This window comes from Tetrahymena thermophila, assembly GCF_000189635.1.
Source record: "Tetrahymena thermophila SB210 genomic scaffold scf_8254667, whole genome shotgun sequence".
NCBI lineage: Eukaryota > Ciliophora > Oligohymenophorea > Hymenostomatida > Tetrahymenidae > Tetrahymena > Tetrahymena thermophila.
In genome coordinates, this window is record NW_002476434.1 from 595,293 (window position 1) to 618,489 (window position 23,197).

The 23,197-nt window shown below is 20.8% G+C and overlaps 2 protein-coding genes across 2 annotated transcripts; both read right to left on the reverse strand. All coding sequences in view use genetic code 6, as the record gives it.

Annotated features, from left to right (window-relative positions):
• Nucleotides 1–4,836: 4,836 nt before the first annotated feature.
• TTHERM_00029980 (hypothetical protein) lies at nt 4,837–5,976 on the reverse strand (the record flags this gene model as incomplete). Its single annotated transcript, XM_971802.3, has 1 exon — nt 4,837–5,976. One exon carries the CDS (start codon nt 5,974–5,976, stop codon nt 4,837–4,839), a length of 1,140 nt encoding a protein of 379 aa, XP_976895.1.
• Nucleotides 5,977–14,844: 8,868 nt separating this feature from the next.
• On the reverse strand, nt 14,845–15,324 carry TTHERM_000029998 (hypothetical protein; the record flags this gene model as incomplete). Its single annotated transcript, XM_012797099.1, has 1 exon — nt 14,845–15,324. The coding sequence occupies one exon, from the start codon at nt 15,322–15,324 to the stop codon at nt 14,845–14,847; it is 480 nt and encodes a 159-aa protein (XP_012652553.1).
• Between the last annotated feature and the right edge of the window lie 7,873 nt (nt 15,325–23,197).

The following is a 23,197-nucleotide window of genomic DNA, read 5'->3' on the forward strand; positions in this document are numbered from 1 at the left end:
TAAATTAATTAATTATAAGTTAGTATGTAATTCAGTCATATATCAGTTTCTTATTTTTAAAAACTAGTTTCTTTTCTATCTATCAATCTATCTTCTATACATCTCTTGTATTTCAATTAGAAAAAAGTTAATTAGAAAAAAATTAAATTAGCTCAATTCAGGTTATTATTTAAAAATTATGTGTTTATGTAATTACTGAGTTATTTTTCATAATTGCCTATTTAATTTAACGTTTAGAGACTTTGGCTTTCTTTTCTAAATTTAAGAAAATATAGCCAGTCACTACCCTTTTTTAATTAAAATCTTAACGAATTTCAAGAGTTAAAAATTATCCTGATTTTAAAATAAATTGAGGTTTAAGGTGAATTTCGATATTTAAATCCTAGCATGTAATCTTAATAATACCAGAGTTGGATTACTAAAATAAAATTTACCAATTATTTTATTTCACGCTCTTATAAGAATCAATCAAGCTTGTATAAATATAAAAAATATTATTGGAGAGGAAAATGATTAGCTATCTTACTTTTTATAATAAGCTATAATAAAAAATATTTTTTTTAGTAAGGCCTTTTTTTTTACGAACCGTTAATAAAATTAATTTAATATAATTACTTTTACTTTTATAGATGGATTTATGAAATATATAAGTTCTAACTTATAAATTCAAGACTTATAGTTAGTAGTATATGTAATAAATAGTTATTCATTAAAGTAAAGCTATTAAATATGAAGACTTTCAAATATTATAAATAAATAAGAAAAGAAAAAAAATACAAATGAATAAAAATGTTTGGCTTAAAAACCATAAAAAAGCAATAATAGGAGCAAATTCCCTCTGATATCAAAAATAATATTTCTTATTCCACATTATAATTTGTTTCCGTTTAAACCAAAATTAAGAGACTTTCGAGTTAATCACTTAATTTAATTTCAACTCTTAAAAAGTTTAAGATAAATAATAGCCAGATTTTAAAATTGAGTATTGAAACATTAATGAAAATAAATTATATAAAATTTCAGGCAATTAAACATGTTATACTGAAAGAGTTATTATTTGACAATGAAAAAACAATTTTTTTTTTAAATATTAACTACCAAAAATCCATGTTGATTTGTTTCAAAAATGCTTCATTTTTACATGAAAACATTACTTTGTTTAATAAAATAAAGTAATCGAAAAAACATTTTAATTTATTCATAAAAAGAATTTATCCCATTTTTGGATGCTTCATTTATATTTCTTTAAAGTTATACTGCCCAAAAATAAAGACTGTCTCTTTTCTATCTATTTCAATAATTTAATTTTTTGAAATAAAATTTTTACTTTATGTTAAATGTTATAAATTAGTTAGTTTCTTTTTTATCTAGCTCTTCTCAAATTCAAATTAAAAGCTAACTATCTACTTTTGCATAAATGACTTACTTCTTAATAATAAAAAAAACTATCAACAAAAATAACAGTTTTTCTATGTTAAAAATAGGAAATTTAAACATGGTTCGGAGAGAATGAATCATATAAATTCAGTTTTTTCCACTATTTTTCATACTTGGTTGTTTATTTTTACTAGTTCATGTGCCATATTATTAGTAATTAATAGGTGATATAGTATTACATATAGATATTTTTGAAAATACAAATAAAATATCAAGAAATTGTACCATTTTTTGGGAAAAGAAATATTTTATTATTCTTAAAAGTTGATTAAATATAGATTTAATTTTAAATATATTTTATATGATTGTAATTTGTTAAAGATAAACTAAAAATAAAATAAAATATCTAGTTGATCTTATTACCTAAAAATATTCCTTCTGAAGTACGCTTTAAACTATTAAAATGTCCTTAATATTATTGGCAAAAAGGCTTTATGTTTTATTTACTTTCCATATTATGGTAACTATACCATTTATTATACTTTAAACTACAATTGATTGATGAAACTCTTATTCTTACTTTGTAAAATAGAATATTGTGTAGATATTATTTAGTTATTTATGTCCATCCAATCAAATTCATAAAAATGTAGAACAAAATGCGCTTTTATTTATCATCAAAATAAAAAATATTATTTTGAATTTTTGAATCTAATTCTACAAATAAAATCATTTTTATTTGCAGAGAAATTAATTAACTTAATTGTAAAAAAAACAAAGTTTTAGCATATTTTTTAAATATATGAATAGAGTCTTCAATAATAAATTGAGATATTAATTTGCTTCTTTTTTGAAGTTAAATAAAAAAATTATAAGAAACAGAATTAGACTAAAATAGCTTAAGCAACTAAAGAATTCCAACTCTATAATTTATTAAGCAACTTTTAAAAAAGCAAAGTATTGATGAAGTTAATATTGTTTTTAATTTATTACAATTTTAAAAGAAGTTTATTTCTGAATAAATAAAAAGACTCTCAATAATTTTTACTAAAATCCTTTTTTATTTTTTGTTTTTTAACAAAAACTAATTCAATAATAAAAGAACAAAATATTCAGAATTTTATTTTAATAATCATAGAAATATTTTATTAAAATGAGATAAACTAATTTTAGATTTTTTTTCAGCTTATTTTAATAGAAGATGATAATAAAATAAGAATTTAGATTATCAATAAATTACTCAAAGCAAATTCTTTGTAATTATTTAAGCTAAAAAAAAAAAAACAAGCAAAATTTGAATTATTGTTAACTTCATTTTAAATTATGCATTTTAAACTAAAAAACAAAAAAAAGCAAGCTTACTTTTTCTAAATTCTTTTTTGATATTTTAGCTCTTCCTTATTTGTAAAATTTGAATTATCATTATTATCATCATTATAAATTATGTATATATTTGATTATATATTTTTAAAATTTTAAATTATATTATTTAGTGTCTTCTGAAAACTGAATGAGGTAAAAAACTACCTCATTTTATTTTTATCACACTCTCAAAATAATTATAAAATGAATGAAGAAAATTAGCATAATTGAATGAAAACAATTTAATTATTATACTTACTTTTTTACCTCTATGTGTCTATTTATATGGTATATTTTCTTAATTCATTTTATTATAATATTTAAGGGTGTAGTTAAAATAAATTGAGGTAAAAAATTTTACATTAATTGGTATATTTTTACTTCACTTTTAGAAAGCACCTTATTTTTATGAATTGTTTGTTAAAAAAATATTAATGTAATTTCTATATTTGTTTGTTTGTTTTTTTCCAAAGTAGTCATGTTAGCTTTATAATAATTTAAATTTTTATTTTCTAAGTCTCTAAAAACAAATAATATAACTAAATCTAATTTAAAAAAATATTTATTCAAAAGTATTCAAAAGTTTAAAAATTAAAATTATTTATTTATTTTACTGATTGAAATATTTAAATAAATAAAATAATTTAAAATATTTTTTATTAAAATTTGAGTATGGAATAAGCCTTAATTCAAAATAAATCTGAATTCTTTTTATATGCCTTTAATAATATGTATGATAAGGATTAAGGTTTCATTTATTTTCAAATTATACTAAGCTTGACATTAAATACTTTTCAAAATATCATCTCATATTTAAATCTTCTATATTCACTTTGCATTAAGAGGATTAAAATAGATATTTTATTTTTTTAATGGAAAAAATAACATTTTTATAATTAAACTAAAAACTTAATTTTATCATTCTAGAAGCTAGTTTTTTACATAATAACTACTTTCATAAATACAAATAAAGTAGGTTAAAGCCATGTTAGCTTTTTGACATTTTATTTAATGTAAATAAGAATAGGTAAATAAATTATCATTCAATGTAATAATTTGCTACTAAATTTGAAAAATAGAAATATATAAATTTTTTATGAAAGAAGATGCCAATTTTAAAATTAATTGAAGAAAATATGCCGAACTAAACTAAACTAAAATAAATAAAAAAATGTACATATCCATTTTAATTAGTATTACAATTATCAAATTATGTATTATTTTATTTTAATGAAGATAATGATTTATTTTATTTAAAGACTTAAAACTCACTTTTAGCTGAAAAATATTAAAGGAAATAAATATTATTAAACCTAATTTCTTAACAACCTTCTAATTGAAGTAATACTAACAAAATTTAACTATTAAATCGGAATATTAATTATGATGAGGTTTTATGTAAATTGAATAAATTCTGTTAATTTTTTTTTTACTGCATGGGTCGTTATGATTAATACTTTTGAATCTTTCATTCTCAAAGAAAATATTTTAAAATAAACCACTTATAAATAAAAGCTTATAAAATACTACCACTTCTCTGATTAAGAGAATATCAGAAATTATCAATAAATAAATAGCGAAAAAAAGAGTTATTAATTTGTTATTTGTTTTGTTATTTTGATGTTTTTCAATTACTAATTCAATTAAATAAATTATTTGTTTAATGATAAATTTTATTATTTAAAGTGAATGAAAAAATTTCAAAAATTTAACCAATATATGGACATATCAATTTATTTTTATAAAAGAGTTAATAATTGAAATAAATAGTTCTGCAAATAATTTTTCAGACAATACTTTTAAAATTTAAAAATAATTGGTAAATAATTAATTTTAAAAAAAATAAAAGAGAAAATAAAATTCAAAGTTGACAGATTATAAATAATATTTAAAAAGTTCTTAAATCAAATAAAATTAATTTATTTATGAGTTTTCTGTAAAAAATGTTAAAAAATGATATTTGTAAAGAATTATTATTTTTATTTTTATAATATTAAAAACCAACTAACATAAAGAAATTTATCTCATAAAAATATAATTAATTTTCACAAATAAATTCTAAGTTATTTGATTTTATGTGTTATTTCTATTTATATTTCAATATAAAATCAAAAATAAAACAGCTAAAGAACTCAATAAAAATGAGCTTAAAAGTGAGCTACCAAGTGAATCAGTTGTTGTGTCAACATTACCATCTGGGTCAATCGAAGAATCTGTTGTTGAAGTAACAAGAATATTAACACCGCCACTAGAAGAAGTTGTTGAATCAGCACTTTATAATACTCTAATATTTTCAAATCCCATTTATTCCAAAAATCTTGCTGAAGATACTTGACTATCAATGGTAGAGTCTCCTTGCTAGGCTCCTTCACAATTTGGTTATTTTTAAAATACTGTAGTAGACGAACAAACACCTGAAGTTTTTACACCACCATTACTTGCAAATATAGTTTGAATTTTGGTGACATAATTACTAATACTTGAGCAACTGTTATCAAGATATGCTGCAAATACCTCATTCACAACAGCTTAAAGCCCAGGATTGCTTCCAACGCTAGTCCATGAGACAGCATCTTTAAAACATTGAAGGCTTGCAGTGATTGCAGTTTAGAATTAGTCTGCACTTGATTAGCTTATGATCAAATTTCCACTGCTATCAAATAAACTAGAAAGTTAATCAACTCCTGCACAAACTGTGCAAACAGCACCTCTAGTAAATTAGACTATAGTAGTTGCAAATTAAACCTTACAAGTCTTATGACCCTTGATTAGGGCTTATAAATTAGTCAAAGCAGAATTGTTTATCAAGTCGCTAGTGCTACTTGGTTTAGTTGCTCCTGATTTGACTGAACAAGCTGGCTTATTTATTATCTTAACTAAGGCATTCAAAAACTTCATAACTATGTTATTCTAAGTTTAAAGAGGCTTTACTTTAAATAGGACTACTTTTTCTATAAATTTAGTTATTTTAGCATCACAGCAGGATTAATGACCCTAGTATTAACCACTTTAGCTGCAAACACCTAAATCATCACTTGAGGCGCTTGATGAAGGATTTTTATTTTCATAATAGGAAGCAAATTTGTTTACTGCATCTGTAGCTGCTTAGCTATTACCATTAGCTATATCTTAAAGGAAGGCTTTAGCTTTTAAGTATGCTTAATGGCTTTGGCATTTACCTGCAGCAAGGACAGCAGTTAAGCAAAGACTAAGTAAAATGATGACTGAAATTTTCATTATGATTTTTGATAGTTTTTTTTATGAATTGTTTTTTATTTTGATTTAATTATTAATCTTTTTATGACTGATAGCAAGTATTTAAAACAATCAGTTACTATTAGTTTCTTCTTTTTCAATCTATTTTAATAACTTAGAAAATTAAATTTCAAAGATTTAATCATAAAAATAGATAATATATATATTCACTCATTTTCGCAATATATTTATATTAATTGATAATTCATGCACTACTTTAATCAATTGGTTATTTTTCAAATAATGATATAATTTATAAGAAACACTGTTTAATTAAATATGAAATATTGTATTCTTAAATGATTTTCTTATTAAATTTCAAGATTTAAAAATTACCCTGATTTTAATTAAAATTGAGGTTTAAAATGAGTTTTAATTTCAAAATGATCCGGTAATAAATATACTACTTTCTACTTCAGATTTGTAAGCTGTAAACAATCCATTTTTATTCATACAATTATAAAAAGCAATCAAGACTTTAGAAAGAATATTTTGAAAGAGAGAAATATTTAGATATTTTATTTTTAAAAATAATGTTAATTTTCAGAACTATTTCCACTTTTAAATGATGCTTATTGAAACACATCTATACTAATTTATAGTATACTAAATGATTTTATGAATAAAAAAAAAATCACTTATCAAATTAAAATTAGAAGATAATTGTAGATTGTCTACAACTGAAAAGAAAAACAAGAAATGGATATAATTTTTAAAATCGAATTCAGATAAATACAAATTACCTTTTAAATGAAATACTTAATTAATTACAATTCATATGAATTTTTTTAATATTAACCTAACTTGAGATATGCATGTTACTACATTAGAATATAATACGATAGCTTCAATTTTAAAAAGTAAAATTTACCAGAACTTTTATTAAAAAATTCAGGTTAAAAAAAGCAAATTAAAAATAAAAGAAAAAAATTCAGGCAATTATTAATTAGAAAACACAACACCAAATTATTTCACGCTTGATAAAACTTTTAGCTAAGATTGTTTGTTTTACATATGTTGTATTCTATTATTTTAATGCTTCATTAACTTAATTTTTTATCATAAAGTATTTAGTAATCAAAATTATTTTATTTTTACACAGTAAAGCATAATCCTCTTTAAAAAATGGTAGAAAGCTAATATTAATATTTAAAAAAATACAAATTTATAATTAATTTTTTCATTTTAAGGATAATATATATATTCGAAAAAAGAATATTAATGCTTAAGAATAAAAATCTGATTTCTATTTCGACAAAGAAAAATAGGTAAAAATTAAATAAGAAATAAGCTTTTTGTAATATTATGTTATATATTCATTTACTTTATTTATTGCTTATCAAATACAATCAACCAGATATTTAGTTTTGTAAATGATATTCCTTGTCTTGTAGATAGTAAAAATATAAGTAAAATATATTTTATCTATTTAAAAAAAATTATAATACATTCCTTTCTGATTGATTTTATGAATGTACGAATGTAGTGATTAAGATATTTCGATTACTTTTAATTTATAAAAACTTAACACTATTAGTGTATATTCGGTATTATTAACAAAAATAAGAAAATTTGACATAATTTTTATTAGTTTTTTTGAAAATATTAAAATTTCTAGTTATTCATTCATCCATTTTTTAGAAGGAGAATTTCAAGTATTATATATCTTAAAAGTTAACTTTGAATAGTTTTTTCAAAAATAAATATTTTTGCAGCCTAAAAAATCTAATTAAAAAACCTGCTTCAAACAATATCATTATATATTTAAAAGGCTAAATAAAATTATTCCTTTAATTATTCTTTTTGAATATCATTAATAATATTTATGATAAGGATTAAGGTTTTATTTATTTCCAGATTATTCTAAGCTTGATATTTAATACTTTTCAAAATAGCATCTTATATTTATATCTACACTATTCATTTTGTAATAAGAGAATTCATATAGCTAATTTATTTTTTTAATATAAACAAACATCTATGATTAAACTAAAATTAAATACTTGATTTTACCAAATAAGAAGTTAATTTTACAAAAAAGCTATTTTCATTAATATAAAATAATTAAGTTAAAATCATGTTAGCTTTTTAACATTTTTTTAATGCAAAATATGATTAGGTAAATTATCACTCAATCAATCAACTAATTTTCTACTAAATTTGGAAAATTTTGAAAGAAGATGCAAATTTTTAAATTAATGAAGAAAATATGCTAGCAATAAAATTAAAACGTATAAATAATTTTAATTGGAATTATTATATTTAAATAGTGTATTATTTTATTACTTGGCTTTCCATATTATAAAATCATTGATAAAAAAATTTATTTATATCGTTAAATGTTTATTTCAAAAAGATAAAATTTTCAAATAATTATAGTTTCAATCAATTTATTAATATAAAAATTCATTTAAATATAAGTTTTTCCATAAATTATCAGTTAAATTAAGTATTTTTATTCTCTCTTCTTGTTTAATATTTTCAATTTAATTAGAAAATTAAAAAAATTTATTAACTATATTTTTAACATTCTTTTCATTCATCTTTTTAAACACTCACAATTTAATATTCTTCATAATTAGCTAATTTTCAAATAAAAATGAATAATTTATAAAATTTTTATGAAAATTTTATTGCGTTTCATAATTATATTTACAGAGTTATTTTGTTTAAATTTAAACTTAAAAAGAGTTTATTAGAAGGAATTAAAGATAATTTAAAAAAATATTACTTTCATTTTTAAATTAGATTAGTTGATATCAAAAATTTAAATTTATTAATATTAACAAAATTATTGGTATTTATTAATTTACTATTTCAAATTTAACTGAAGTAAAAAAAAGAACTAAATTAATTAATTATTTAAATTTTTAATAGCATATGTTATCACTTCAAATATCTCTTAAGCTTGAAAAAAAAAAATAATTTATTATTCAAAAAAGCTTATTGGATTTAGCTGAAAAATTATAAAGGAAATACATACTGCTAAACTTAAATCCTTTATACTCTTCTAATTTTTTGTAGCAATACAAATTTATATTAGATAAAAACTTAACTATTATCTTAGAATATTAATCATGATAAGATTTTATGCAATTGAATGAATTCTGTTAATTTATTTTTAAAAATATATGATAGATACTTTTGAATCTGAGAAAACTTCAACCTTTCAAGTGCTACCAAATATTAAAATTCTATGTTAAAAATTAAAAAAATAGCTTTTAATGATACAGCGATATGGTCTTTCAAAAAATTTATTAGAAATAGAGAGGAGAAATTTAGTAAGTTTGAACTAAATGATATCAACATATCAGCTATGATTAAGCCTAACTTTAAAAGTTCATTTAAAATAAGATATAAATATATAAACCTTAATTCTATTTTAGTTTTTACACTTTGATATTAAGAAAAAATTTAAAAATAATAAATAAAATAAAAAATCTAATTTTTTTTTCCTATAATAAATTCCAAACATATTTTTTTTTCTCTAAAAATTTAAATAGTGCTAACAAAAATATATTTAAACAAGAGGGATGTTAGTGAAAATATATGAAGAATAACAGTATTTTATTTTAAATTTTTGTGTAATTGTTATATATTATTGGAAATTTTAAAGGTAAGATGAAAGACATTCTTAAAGGAAATAATAAATAATTCTTAGTAATATTTTTTACAAATGTGAAATAAAAAATTGTGCAAAATAAATAGAAATGTTATTAAATATTTTAAAAAAAATATCTTTTACTCATAGTACATACAAATATGGAGAGCAGTTATTTTAATAAAAGAATAATTTATTTGTTTTAAATAAGAAATAGATCTAAATATATAAAAGAATATTAATATAGAGGCATTATAATATAAATAGTAAAATTTAATCGTATATTATCTTCAAATTTCTTTTAAAGAATTCTTTTATAATACTATTTGAAAATACAATAAATAGATGCATATATAAATTGAAAAAATTTATTTGAATTCAATATAAAACTAAACATTTTTTAATGAAACTTTATTAAACAAATATTTAAGTTTTTATTTAATATAAAAAATCTTATTTGTTTATTATCAATTAATTTTATTAAAAACATTTCAACTTTTATTATTGTAAATGACAACTCAAATTTCTATATTCCAGTTAACTGTTTATCTAAAGATTGATTCAAAAGGATAAATTATTTTTTAAGATTTGAAATTTATTATATAAAAGAGAAAGTTTTGGAAAATTAAAAAATGATTGAAAACATAAATTCGATCTTTTTTTTGCAGTTTTCTGAATATTTGAAGACTTTTGAGATTTGAAATAGAGTAAGATAGTTTATGGAAATTTCGAGTTATCAAAAACAATTAAGTCTAGATTTTTTCTATTAATAAAATAAAATTAAGAGTTTTTATAGCATAAAAGGGGTAAGCGTTATTAGATAAAATAAATTTTTTACTTATTTTAAGAAATTTTAGCAGTATTTACTAAATTAAAATAATTTATAAAAAAAATAAATATAGATGAATAATTATTAATTATTTGTTTAGCTGAGTTTTTTTTTATTGAATTACTATTTTGTTTTCCAAATTTTTTTGGCAAATCACAAAAATTAATGACAAAATAAATATTTTAATAGCTTTACGTGTGTAACTGCTCATTCTTTAAAAGTGTAAATGAATATTTGGATTGGGATTAGAAAAAATTGAATTTTGTAAGTTAAATTTTAATAATCTTTAATCAATTGTTAATTTTGGTACCTATAAATATTAAGGAAAATCATGATATTTCAATAAAAGATAATTCTTAACCATATATATCTTCATGAATCTTTGGAAGCTTTATTATTTTTATGATAAGAATTTCTGTTCAAAATCTATCTACAAAATTTTTTAATAATAGCTTTCATCCAGTATCTAGTGTTATTTAATATTAAAATATAAGGCAAAAGTGCCCACCAAAATTATATTTTGAATACTATTAATTTTTGTTCAAGATATAAATCTTCTTTTTAATTAATATTTTAGTAAACTAAATTTTATTTGACTTTTATCCTATTTTAGCTTATTTATGCGTAAAACTTAAATTCAATATTAATTAAAACTAATTGAAAAATTATTTATTATCTTATGAGATTACAATCAATTAATTATTTTAAGCCTGAAAAAATGTGTAAAATGACATTCTTACAGTAATACAATTCTTCTTAACCTAATATTAATGTCCTACTCTATAAAATTTATTTTCAAACCAAAAACGCTAAGTATGCTTTTTTTAAGTTATTTTCTATAGGAGATATTTGAGAAGTATACAAAAATATTAATGAATAATATTTTAAATGAGTTTTCCTTTCATTTAAAATAGTAAACATTCATTCATTTTTTAATATTATTATTTATTTATTGATATCATATGCACCTAATTACATTTAGATTTGTGATTGATGTTAGTCAGATTTAGCAAAATTTTCTTTTACATTCATCTGCTTTTAATGAATATCATCACCATTAAATACTGTCCAATTAATCATCTTGAAAAATTAACAATTTCAAAAGTGAGCGCTTAACTTAATTATTCATTTTCAAGAAAAGAAGAAAAATGGTTATTTATAATAGATAGGCATGCAGTATTAAAGGTGTGGGTCATTCATGATACAATTTAATATTTAATTTGTGTATTTGTAAAAATAATGTATTTTTTGAGTAATAAAAGATTATCGAAAAGCTTTTTTACCTTTGAAATTAGTTGAAATATATATATAAATTATTAAAAATCTAAAATAATAAATATCATTTTTACCATGAATTTTTTCTTTTTACAGATTCAAAAAGGGATTTAATAGAGATATAGGTTTTTTTTAAATAAGAAATAAGATATTATATTTACATGCGGGGTTTTAATAACAGTAAATTACGATATTTTCCCCCTCTAAATACTAAGGTGATCAAAAAAAATTTTGGATTCAGTAAAACGGATCAACAACAAATAGAGCTTATTTTAAATGAATAAAATTTAGCCTACAATGTCTATTTCAGTAATTCTAAAGTAATTTACTTTATTCTTTTGATAATTTATTGAGTCAGTATTATATATAAGAAAAGTGAATAGTAACAAAATTAACTAACTCTCTTTCAGGATACATTGATATAATGTGTAATAAAGTAAAGTAAATTCAACTAAAAAGTTTGTAAATGTAATTTCGCCTTAATGTTTCTATGAAAAAAATATTATCTTTATTTCGAATCAAAATTGTAAAATTATTCAATTTTTCTTCATCATCATTAGACAACACAAAAAAATTTTCAATTAGCAAATTAGAAGTAATATTTTTTTTGTTTTCTGAAAATTCTTCAAACTAATTTATTAAAGTCTGAAGGCTTAATTTGAAAGCTAAATTTTTTCTTTCTCTTTAGAGATCATATATTTTCCATTTGATAAAATAATAAATAATATTTAGATACAATGAAACACATTATGATGTCTTATAGGAATATTACAATGCGTTAATATCCTTTATTCTTAATAATTTAAATTGAAATATTTTTACAAAATTTACACAGAAAAATCAAAATGTGCCTACCTGCACTACTAAGCTAGGCAAATAAATCTTTTTTTATTTAACTAAACTAAAAAGACTATCACTTAAAAGATTTTTATGGAGGGGGCTCTATAATTTAATTCAGATTTAACTATTTAAGAGATAAAAGTATAGTTTATTAACATATGGCGATCTTATATTTTTTAAAGTCTTTTACATAAGAATTGAATGTACGCTATTTCAAAAATAAGATAATTGTCAATAACATGCTTAACTTTTTATTTTATTTAAGAAGCGTAATTAGCATATTAAAGGAATTTAATAATTATTAAAGCAATAGCAGTACATATATGAAAATGAGAAATAGATTTTAAATGAGCTTTCAAGCTTCACATAATTACTTTTATTCATTCTACTTTAAAAAACAAACAAACAAACAAATCCTTTTTAGAACAGATGAAATTATAAAGTAATTCATTCTTAATCTATATCAACTACCCCCTAACGCTAAAATTTAAAATATAATATTTCACGTTATCAGATAAATAATAATTTTGATTTGTATAGTATCTCTAGTTAGCTAATGGGAAATAAATCCTTATTTTAATAGAAAATTTATACTTTTTCTGTATTACTTTTAACTATAAACACATTTTATTAAAGAGATCTAAATGAAAAAATACTTTAAATGAAATCATTTATTATCAAGATACTATAGAATACATTTAAATTTCTATCTTAAATGATATGGGAAAGTCCTTATTTGAAAAAAGATTATCAAAAATTTAGGAATTAAAAGATTCTCTTTCCTCCCTTTTAAATTAATAAGTAAATTATCCAACTTAATTTAAAAAGACAATAAAGAAAATTCTTAATTTTTATATTCTAGGTAAGATTTTATGTTTAATTAAATATTTTTTGATGTGTAAACATAGAGGAGTTTTATGACATCGGTGTCGAATTTAAGAAAGCGTAAATTTTTTTAAAAATGACGAAGGTAATGTAGAAAAGATACATCTAATTTATTTTTAGTTCAAGAGTGAATACTCCTAATTATCAATCAATCAATCAATCAAATAATTGGTTTTTGACACCCAAACAATATTATTTATTAGAGTTTAAATTTAGAAAATTTGGCTTAACAAAAATTGAAATATACATCATACAATTAAGAAATCAATCAAGCAAACCTAAATGCAAAGTTAGAATAATTTTGGATCTGATGTTGATCAATAGCTAAAGATTTATTACTAGAAGTTTTAAAAAGGATTCAAGAGAAATCAAATATATGAGACGGAATGAGTAAAAGGCCTTTCTAATTTTGCTTGGTAAATTAAATTACAGCAAGCTATTGTCTATCTTACAAATGACGCAGATAAAATTCATAATTTGTAATATGCAAATTAAATACATTTAAAATTTAAAAAATCTTCTAATTTTAATTTTATCTTTTACTTTTATTTTAACTGTCTTTCTCCAATTCAAAGGAATGTAGTGCAACCTAATTCAGATTTTAAATGAAACCTTAATTAAAATGAAGGATAGAAAATTTTAGTTATCGGGGTAGGTAAATCTATCAAAACAAAAAGTTTAATAAATAGATTTGATTATTGTATATCTTGAGCGAATACGCTAATACTAAAAGTAAAGTAAATTAATCAGCTCTAAAATAGATAATAGCTTTCCCTATTAATTATTTGTATTTAGTGGGGGGAGGCAAATAAAAAGCAAAAAAAATTAATAATTACTAAAAAAAAGAGATCTTTGTGCAATCTTATTTTCATTATAGCTTAGAATTCTTATTGCTTACATTTTTTTTTTTCAACGAAATCTAGTCATTATTAAAAATCTTTTAAAAAAAATCTGTATAATTTATATATTCGCAAATAAACCAATTCAAATCAAAAAAGTAAAAAAGACTCTAAAGTACAATATAAAATTGTTTACTACGAATCTATAAATAACAAACAATTCATCTTATGAGTTCTCCTCTTGAATGCCCTTAGGAATGTTCTGCTAACTATGTCACATTCGCTGACATTGAAAATCAGGTTGTTAAGATTGACATTAACTCCATAGCTTAAGATTCTTCCCCTAACTCCCCTGCTTCTCCCACATCTACTGCTGAATCTGATAACGATAAAAGTGCTGATTCAATCCCTTCTAACGGTACTCCTGCCAAATAAGAATAAATCTAAAATAAACATGATGCATAAGAAGATTAAATTTGTAAAATTTGTTTAGAAAAGGAATTCGAAGACCAACCAACTAAGTCTGAAAATAATAACTCCGAAGATAAGTTTATTAGCCCTTGCAATTGCAAAGGCTCCATTCAAAACATCCACAGCATGTGTTTTTTCAAGCTCTTGATCATGAGATGCAAAAATGTTGATGGAAAGGATATTTATAAATGTGAATAATGCTAATAAGTGTTCTAATTAGAAGAAACAGCTGAAGGATTTTAATCCAGAAAGAAAAAAATTCTTTTTAATTTCCTCTTTATTTTTGCTTTACTATTTTCAGTTGGTATTCTTGTTACCTATATTCTTATTTTGTTAAATGTATTCTACTCAGATAGTAACGTACTCTGCATCTTCTTAGTTGTTGCCCCTTTTATTATTGTAATCCTATACTGGTAACTTAGCACTTGTCTTCCTGACTCAATTAAATCTGATAAATGGAAAGTAACTGCTAAATCAGAAGACAAATATATTGAATATTAAATTGATTCCAAAAACTAAATGATTCTTGTTAGTGTTTGCTCATTTAGTGAACAATAATAATAATAACAACAATAACAATAACAAAGCATTACTGAACAAGTAAAATAAATTCAAAATGATAAATCTGCCTCTCTAAATAAATCTTCTCTATCTAATTAATTGTTAAGCAAAATCTACGAAGATTAACTTTGAAAAGCTATTTAAATATGCTCAAATGATAGCTTAACAAATTTACTATTCTTTTAAAATAATTAATTATAATAGAATAGAAAAGCTCACCATTTCATTCATATTAACAAATTCAAATGTATAAATTAATAACTCAAAAACAAGATCTTACACTAAATTTAAAAATAAATAACAAATAATTTCTAATTTAATAACAAATCTCAATCCCACACTTAAACGGTATAACAAAATTTAAAAAAATTCTAATTTAACAAAAATAACAAAAATATAATTTATTCAATTATTTAAATGTTGTATATAGTGTTGTAAATATAAAATAATAAAATTTCAATAAATCTTCAAAATCCTCTCAATTTTTATTTTTTAAATTCAGTTTGAATAATAAATTTTTGATAAATCTAAAAGACGTTATTTGAGTTTTTTTTAAATAAAACAAAAAAAAAATTCTACTTTTGAAGTGTAATTTTTTTTCAACTGAATTTCATTTACATAATTTTATTTTTAAAACTTTATATCAATAATTTTACTCTATGAAAATATTTGTCTTAATTTATTTTATCTTCTTTTAATTTAATAGCAGAATTTGTAATACAAATAAATAGATTACTCGCTTGGATAGCTTAAAGTGGGTGAATAATTAAAAAAGGAAATTAGAATCATTCTTATAAAAGAAAAAGCATAAATCATCTCATTTCTCTATCTTAGCATTCGACTATGTGAGATATATTAAATTAATTATTTTTGATTTATTTTATCTATTAATTTGCTATTTGCTTAACTTTGCGTAACTTTCTTCTATTTTTTTAAGTTATAATACTACATTTACATTAAAATATAAAGGAAAGGCAACTATTGGCATTTGTAAACATAAATAGAAAGTCAAGTATCAATATCATTAATATTTGTAATATGCGTATATTTATATGTGATTTATTCATATTAATGTATTTTATTTGGTTCATCTTCTATTAAAAATAATAGTTTTCAATCTAATAAAATATTTTTTTGTAAATCTTTACATGGCTGCTTTACAAATATTTCACTTAAAAGAAGTAAAATTTATTTGTAATGTTTACTTGTTCGAATTGTAGAATAAATCCAATTTTAAAGTTCCCTCATAATATTTAGTAAAACATAGGTTATAATAACAATTATTTCGTATTTTAATCTTTAATAAATTTTGTACTGAAGGTGGGCTTAACTTCCTAATTTATTTTAAATGGTTCATATTCATGCTTCCACTTACAAAGATAAGATACGTGCAACAATTTAGATTCGAAAAGCTTATTAAAAAAGCAAGTATTTTAGTAACCCTAATTTTTTTTCATTTTTATGGCAGTGATTTACCGAAGGGCAATCAATGTTCTTTTAAAATATTGATAAATGTACAATAAAGTAAAATCAAAAAATTAATATTCTTATAGACTTGAAAAAAAAATTACATAGTATATTATAGAGAACATTCAGATATTTTATGAATGGTACTAGGAGACTTTTTTGTTTCTAAATTTTTAAAAAGAGTCTTAAACATATTGTTAAGCTGATGCTAAAATTTGTTAAAGCACTATGTTACAAACAGATAGATAGATAGATATATATAATCGGAGATTTAGAGAACTCAGAAATTAATAGTTAACTCGACTAAAGTAGAATAGTTTTTAATTTTAAAAAGCGCTATAACTCTATGTACAATCTATTTGTAAAGTAATTATATATTTAAATCACGTATGCTTGCGTATTTAAGAGGAAAATTTTAGTTAAAGAATTAATAAATTATAAAAGAATGAGTGAATTGATGAATCATCTCTGATAGTAATGAATAACTTAATATGAAAACAAAGATTTGTAATAAAAATTCATTAATATAAGATATACATTTAAGTTAAGCAATACCAAATTTATTGGTGGATCCTGTAATTTAAAAAATTTATACTAATTTTGGTACAAAATTAATATTAATAGATACAAAAAAAAAACACACTTTACTTAATCAGTATCTATCATTTTTTAAAGCATTGTCTGATTAACATTCTAAAAGAAGCCATTTCTAAATTATCTAAATTCACTCATCGCATTTTTTATTGAAGTTTTACCTTCTTGTCTATTAAGGCTTCAAAGTTAAGTTAGAAAGCTAGGCTTAATTATTTTTAAAAAGTAAAGTTTATTTATAAAAATTGTAATTTAAATTATAAAAATGTTTATTTATAAATGAATATTCTAAAGATATAATGGTTTTCTAAATTTTTCACGGAACTTTCTTTCTTTAAATCTTCTATCGAGATTCTTTTTGATATAAAAGATTATAATAAACCAATAGCTTTAATCAATAATTAATAGGAAATTCATTACAAATCAAGAATAACAGGTATTTAATTTATATTTTGATTATGTAAACTTAACATTTTGAGTACCCCACCCTATGACTTTTTTTAAATGAATATATCAAAAGGATACTTACTTTAAAATTATAGCTTAACAATAGGTAAATACTTAATTACATTTGCTATAAACTTACAAATTTCTTTGGTTAACAATAAAAATATACTGGAACATTTTTTGTAAAAAAAAATGAATTTTAAGTATTCAAAATTAAACATTTAAATTATAATTCTAATATAAACAGGCATAGGGTATTTATATTTTCTAATAGATAAGAGATTGGAGTTTAAAAAATAACAAATTAATGCTATCATAATGTTTCTTTATTTTCTATTTTATATGTTATTGACAAACCATTTCTAGCCTGTATTTATGTTGATTTTTAATATAGAGAAAAAATTGCTGGAACTAATATTTTGAATATGGCAAAAAGGAAAATAAAATAAAGATAGCTAAGAATAAATTACAATTAAAAATATTTAAATCAAATAATACTAAAAATATTCTAATTTAAAACTCAATTAAATAAGTTTTTGAGTAAAAATGAAATATTTCAATGAGCATTCTTTATAAACTTAGTATTATTAATATGTGTAACTAAATTATTTATTACACTTATTTCCTTTATTTACATAAATTTAATTATTATTTAAAATAAAAACACTTTCATAGCAATTTCAAAAACAAAAAAAAACAATTTAAATTTCAAAAATAACTAGCAAAGAAATATAAATGCTGGATATTAAATTAGACATTTTACTTTTAATTTATTAGAGATTATAAATGAACAAATTATTTTATTGATAATTTTGTTAGAAGATTGCTATCTATGTAACAAAAAGAAAGCTTACATAGTTATAGTAGATGTAATGTATGTATTAATAATTTATTAAAAAAAAGATATTACCATTATACCAATATATTTTTAACAGCAAATCATGAATTGAGTAAGTAAATATTTTTATAATAATTTCCCATTAATTTTATTAAGTTTGAATGCTTTTAAATATTTAAAGTCCTATTTATTCAAACCTTCAAGTATAAAATATAATTTAATGAATTATATAATTGAACTAAATTTATAGCCAAAATTAGCCATTAAATTGCAAGTAGGTGTTTTTTAAAAACAGAAAATTTAAAAAGTTGTCTTAAAATATCATTCATATCTTTTTTAATTCAAATAAAAAAAATATAAATAAAATCAAAAATAGTTATGAGTTAATTACTAAATTTCGTGTAAATTTTTCTTTATTAAACATCAAAGTTAAATTTAAACAAATAAAATTATTTTTTCTGATATCTTATTAAAATAAATTATGTTTTTATTTATCAATCAATATTGTCATCATCAAAAGATACCTGATAATAAAATTTTTATTGAATCAATTATAATTAATAGAAAAGAGATAATGAATTAAAGTATTTAAATATTAATTAATTAAATTTATATTTAGCCATTATAAATTAATAAATACTTCTTATAAACATCTCTTTTTAATCTTATTTAAAAAAAAGTATAAAATTCAGCAACAAAATTAAGGCAGTATAAAAAAAGTAAATTCTTGCTTTACTAGAACTGATTTAAACACCTATTACATATTTTATATTAATCATATTACTAAAAAATTGATAGAACAAAAAAATTTTATTCAAAAAGAAAATTTTTAGCAAGTTAAAATATTAAGTCAATTGCATAATTTTTAATACTTTTATGTCACCCTTTTCCTTCGTCATGAAAAATAAAAAATAAGCAGAGTAATATTATTATTTAAATTACTTTTTCTAGTTTAAATTTAGAAATAGAATTCAGAAATTTTTATTTCTTTTTAAAATTTACAATCTCAAAATTATTTTTGAATTAATATTCTAATAATTTATCAATTTAAAGTAGAATTTCAGTTAAAAAGTAATTATTTGAATTTATTCAAAGATTTTAAAATAAATAGATCTAAGTTAAAATTTAAATGGCTTTTTGATCAGAAAAAAAAAATAATTTAATATAAATTAATTATTTTAGAAAAAATACTTTATGATAAAATAAATTATTTTATTTCAATAAATCATCGAAAATAAAATTTATTAAATTTATTTGCTTAATATAAGTGATATTAATTTAAAGTGATATTTTTGTAAGAAAACAATAATTACATCTCAAGTATAGCTTTTTAATAAATATATAACACAGTACTTAAAAATAACATAGAAAAATAAATAACAATTTAATTTAATAATTAATTAGCAGCTGATACTGAACATAATTTATTACAAAATATTACCTTGTATTATTATCACTCACTTCTTTATTTTGTAATTTTTAAGATAAAATACATTATAATTATACTAAAAAGAAAGAATAATCTTATCAATAATAGAAATATTTTCAGTTTTAAGATACTATGGTGCTATACTTGTATAAATTAGTCCTAGTATTTGAATTTATATATTTAATATTGCTCAATAGCTTCATTGAAGCCTCTGAAGATCCTAAATAATGCTTAGATATTTAGAGATACTATAATAAAAAATAGAATTATACTTTTAGAGATGTTATAGAATTAACAGGATCAAATACTATTATATTGAGAGCTTCTTCAAATTCAGGAGATGGAAATTTCATTCAAATTGTAGATTAGCAAACAAGCTAAGTCTTACACTCTTTTAGCATAGATTCAAGTCTAAGATAAACGATCTACTTTAAAAAAAAGAATAAACTATACACTATCTCTTAAGACAAGCTTGTAGAGAGGCATATTCAATATTTTGATGTTATTAAATAATACTAAATTCCGAATATTGTTTCTATAGAGGATATTGAAGATAGCTAGAATGAAATTCTCATTTTATCTAGAGATCAAAGAGCTTTTCGATTTAATCTAAATACAGAAGAAGTAAGTAAAAAATATCCTTTGAGTTTAGAAGGCCAAAAATATGCTATTTAGAATGGGTTCGTAAAAATTATTACTTTAAAAGATTATTAAATATTTGCTAGAGGAGGCAAACATGCTATTGAAATTTATGCAACAAGCTTTAATGAAGATATCCCTATCATTTAGCTTTTTTAAAGAGAGTATGTTAAAAAAAATAGCTTGTTTGACTAATCAGATATAGTTGGTATAGATGGCACTAATTTAATAGCTATCTAAAGTTCTCTATAGGAAATATTGATAATGGAAATATATTTAGACAAATAAGAGAATAAAATTAAAGCGATGGAAAAATTTAAAAAAAGTATTTTTAATTTCTTTCCAACTAGGATATTTTACATGAATAAACAAATGAATCATAATTTAGTAGTCTTCTATCAGCAAAGTTCTACTGAATAAATTTAATTTGAGGTTTTTGTTTACTAAATTATTATTGATTATAGTAAAGATTAAAGCATTAAGATATAATTAAAAGTAATAGAGATATGGACTATCTAATAATTAGTTAAAGAGGACTTTTCTGTTTTAAATTATCTTCCTTAAAGTATGAGAGTATATGGCATTATGAATGATTAACATTTAAGCTACGAATTATTAGATGGGGATGGATTTGAGTGCGATTATGATGGTGATGGCTAATTAGATTTTTATTGCAGAGTTCCAAAGATATTGAGATTTAGGAAATGGGATTAGAGTATAGGTATATTTTATTTGAAAGACAATAGAATTTTAATTCCAAATAGCTTCTATGGTTTGCTAGAAATAAGAAATTCTAATTTGTTAGAAATTGAAACTATTAAGGCTCCATACTTTTAGTATTAAAAAGTAGAGGTAAGGAGGATTAGTTATTTAAAAAATTTTAAATAAGATAGAATTTTAAAGGGTTTACTTAATGAATAGTCTTAAATTAATGGCGATAAAAATCTAAAATGGAATTTTTAGGATGAATAATCAAAGCCTAATAAAAGCAACAGGATATTGTATGAGAATTAAAAAAATGATACATTTATGTGGTACTAGGAAAATTAGTACGAAAACTAAATGTTTATGATATATGATACAAAAGAAATTAGAGAGTTTTCTATTAAACAGTATTTTGATATCGAGTATAAAAAGTATTTAAATAAAAATATTGTTGCTATGTATTCCTATGATAATATCTTTGTTGGTTGTATTGCTTTTTATTATCCTGATTTTGGCAATATTATTGGAATAAAAAATCTTAACACATAAAAATTGTAAAAGGTAAGAACTTACTTTTAATTCCATAATTTGGAATGCTATGAAATTGATGATGCTAAGAATACTGTCAAAAAATATAATTTATATAGCGAGAAAATTTAAATTTTAAGTGATAAGTAAAATATTATGGACTGCACTATTAATTAGCAATCAAATCATTTCATTTGTAAGAATAATAATAGCCAATTACTCTTTTGGTCTTTGTTGGATTTTTCTTTTATTTAAATCAGAGAAGTTTTACAATGTATAGAAACAACTCAATTAGTAGCTTATTAAAATTTTATATACATGAATTGTGTTCATTTCGGCACTGTCATATAGTTTGACATAAATACAAATAATACAAAGATAATTGCTAATAAATCAAGTAGCTACCTTTAATTAATAAAAAATGGATAGTTTTTAATCGCTTCAGCCCCACTTTCACCAGGTTTTATGATATTTGATGTTACTAAACCTGCAAACAGCCCACCTCTTTTTCAAATAGAAGATAAAAATGTTTGCTGTTAAAATGTTTACATCGAATACGATGATGCAACACATAAGGTTGCAGTGATAGGAAGTAATTTACTGATGATTGTAGATTTAAAATAATGCATTATATAGGATGATAATCAAGAGTACATTTTTGATTTTGGTTCTTGTATGCAATGCACTATGGATGCATTTATATCTTACATCCCTAGCTAAAATTTTACTTACTACAGAAATAGCCCTATAAGATAAAATAATCTAGAATAAAAAATAAGCAAAAATATTTTTAATCCAACCTTTCTTTCGATAGGTAATGGAAATTTAGAAAATCCTTTTGCATCTGACTTATAAATTATTGAATTTTATTTAAGGGTAGAAGTGTTTAAAAATATTTTGGCTGGATTTAACCAAGTAAAGCTTAGGATCTTTATAGACTCAACAAAAGTCAATCCACTAAATAAATATTTTTTTGAATGGACCTAAGAAAAATCTATAATTGAAGTGCTTAGCTTCAAACCTTAGGAGTATTTAAAAGAGTAAAGAGAGACATAAAACTTAAAATCGAATGATAAATATGATGAAGACCTAAATAATTACAGTCCTGCTTACATAACAATTAGATAAAAGTAAGATATAAAAATAAAATATTGGAATTCTTTATATTTTCATCATATAAATGTCATATGCACATAATGTATTGATAACCTAAATATTTCAATTTCATATATGGTTGATTTGTATCTAAATAATGTAT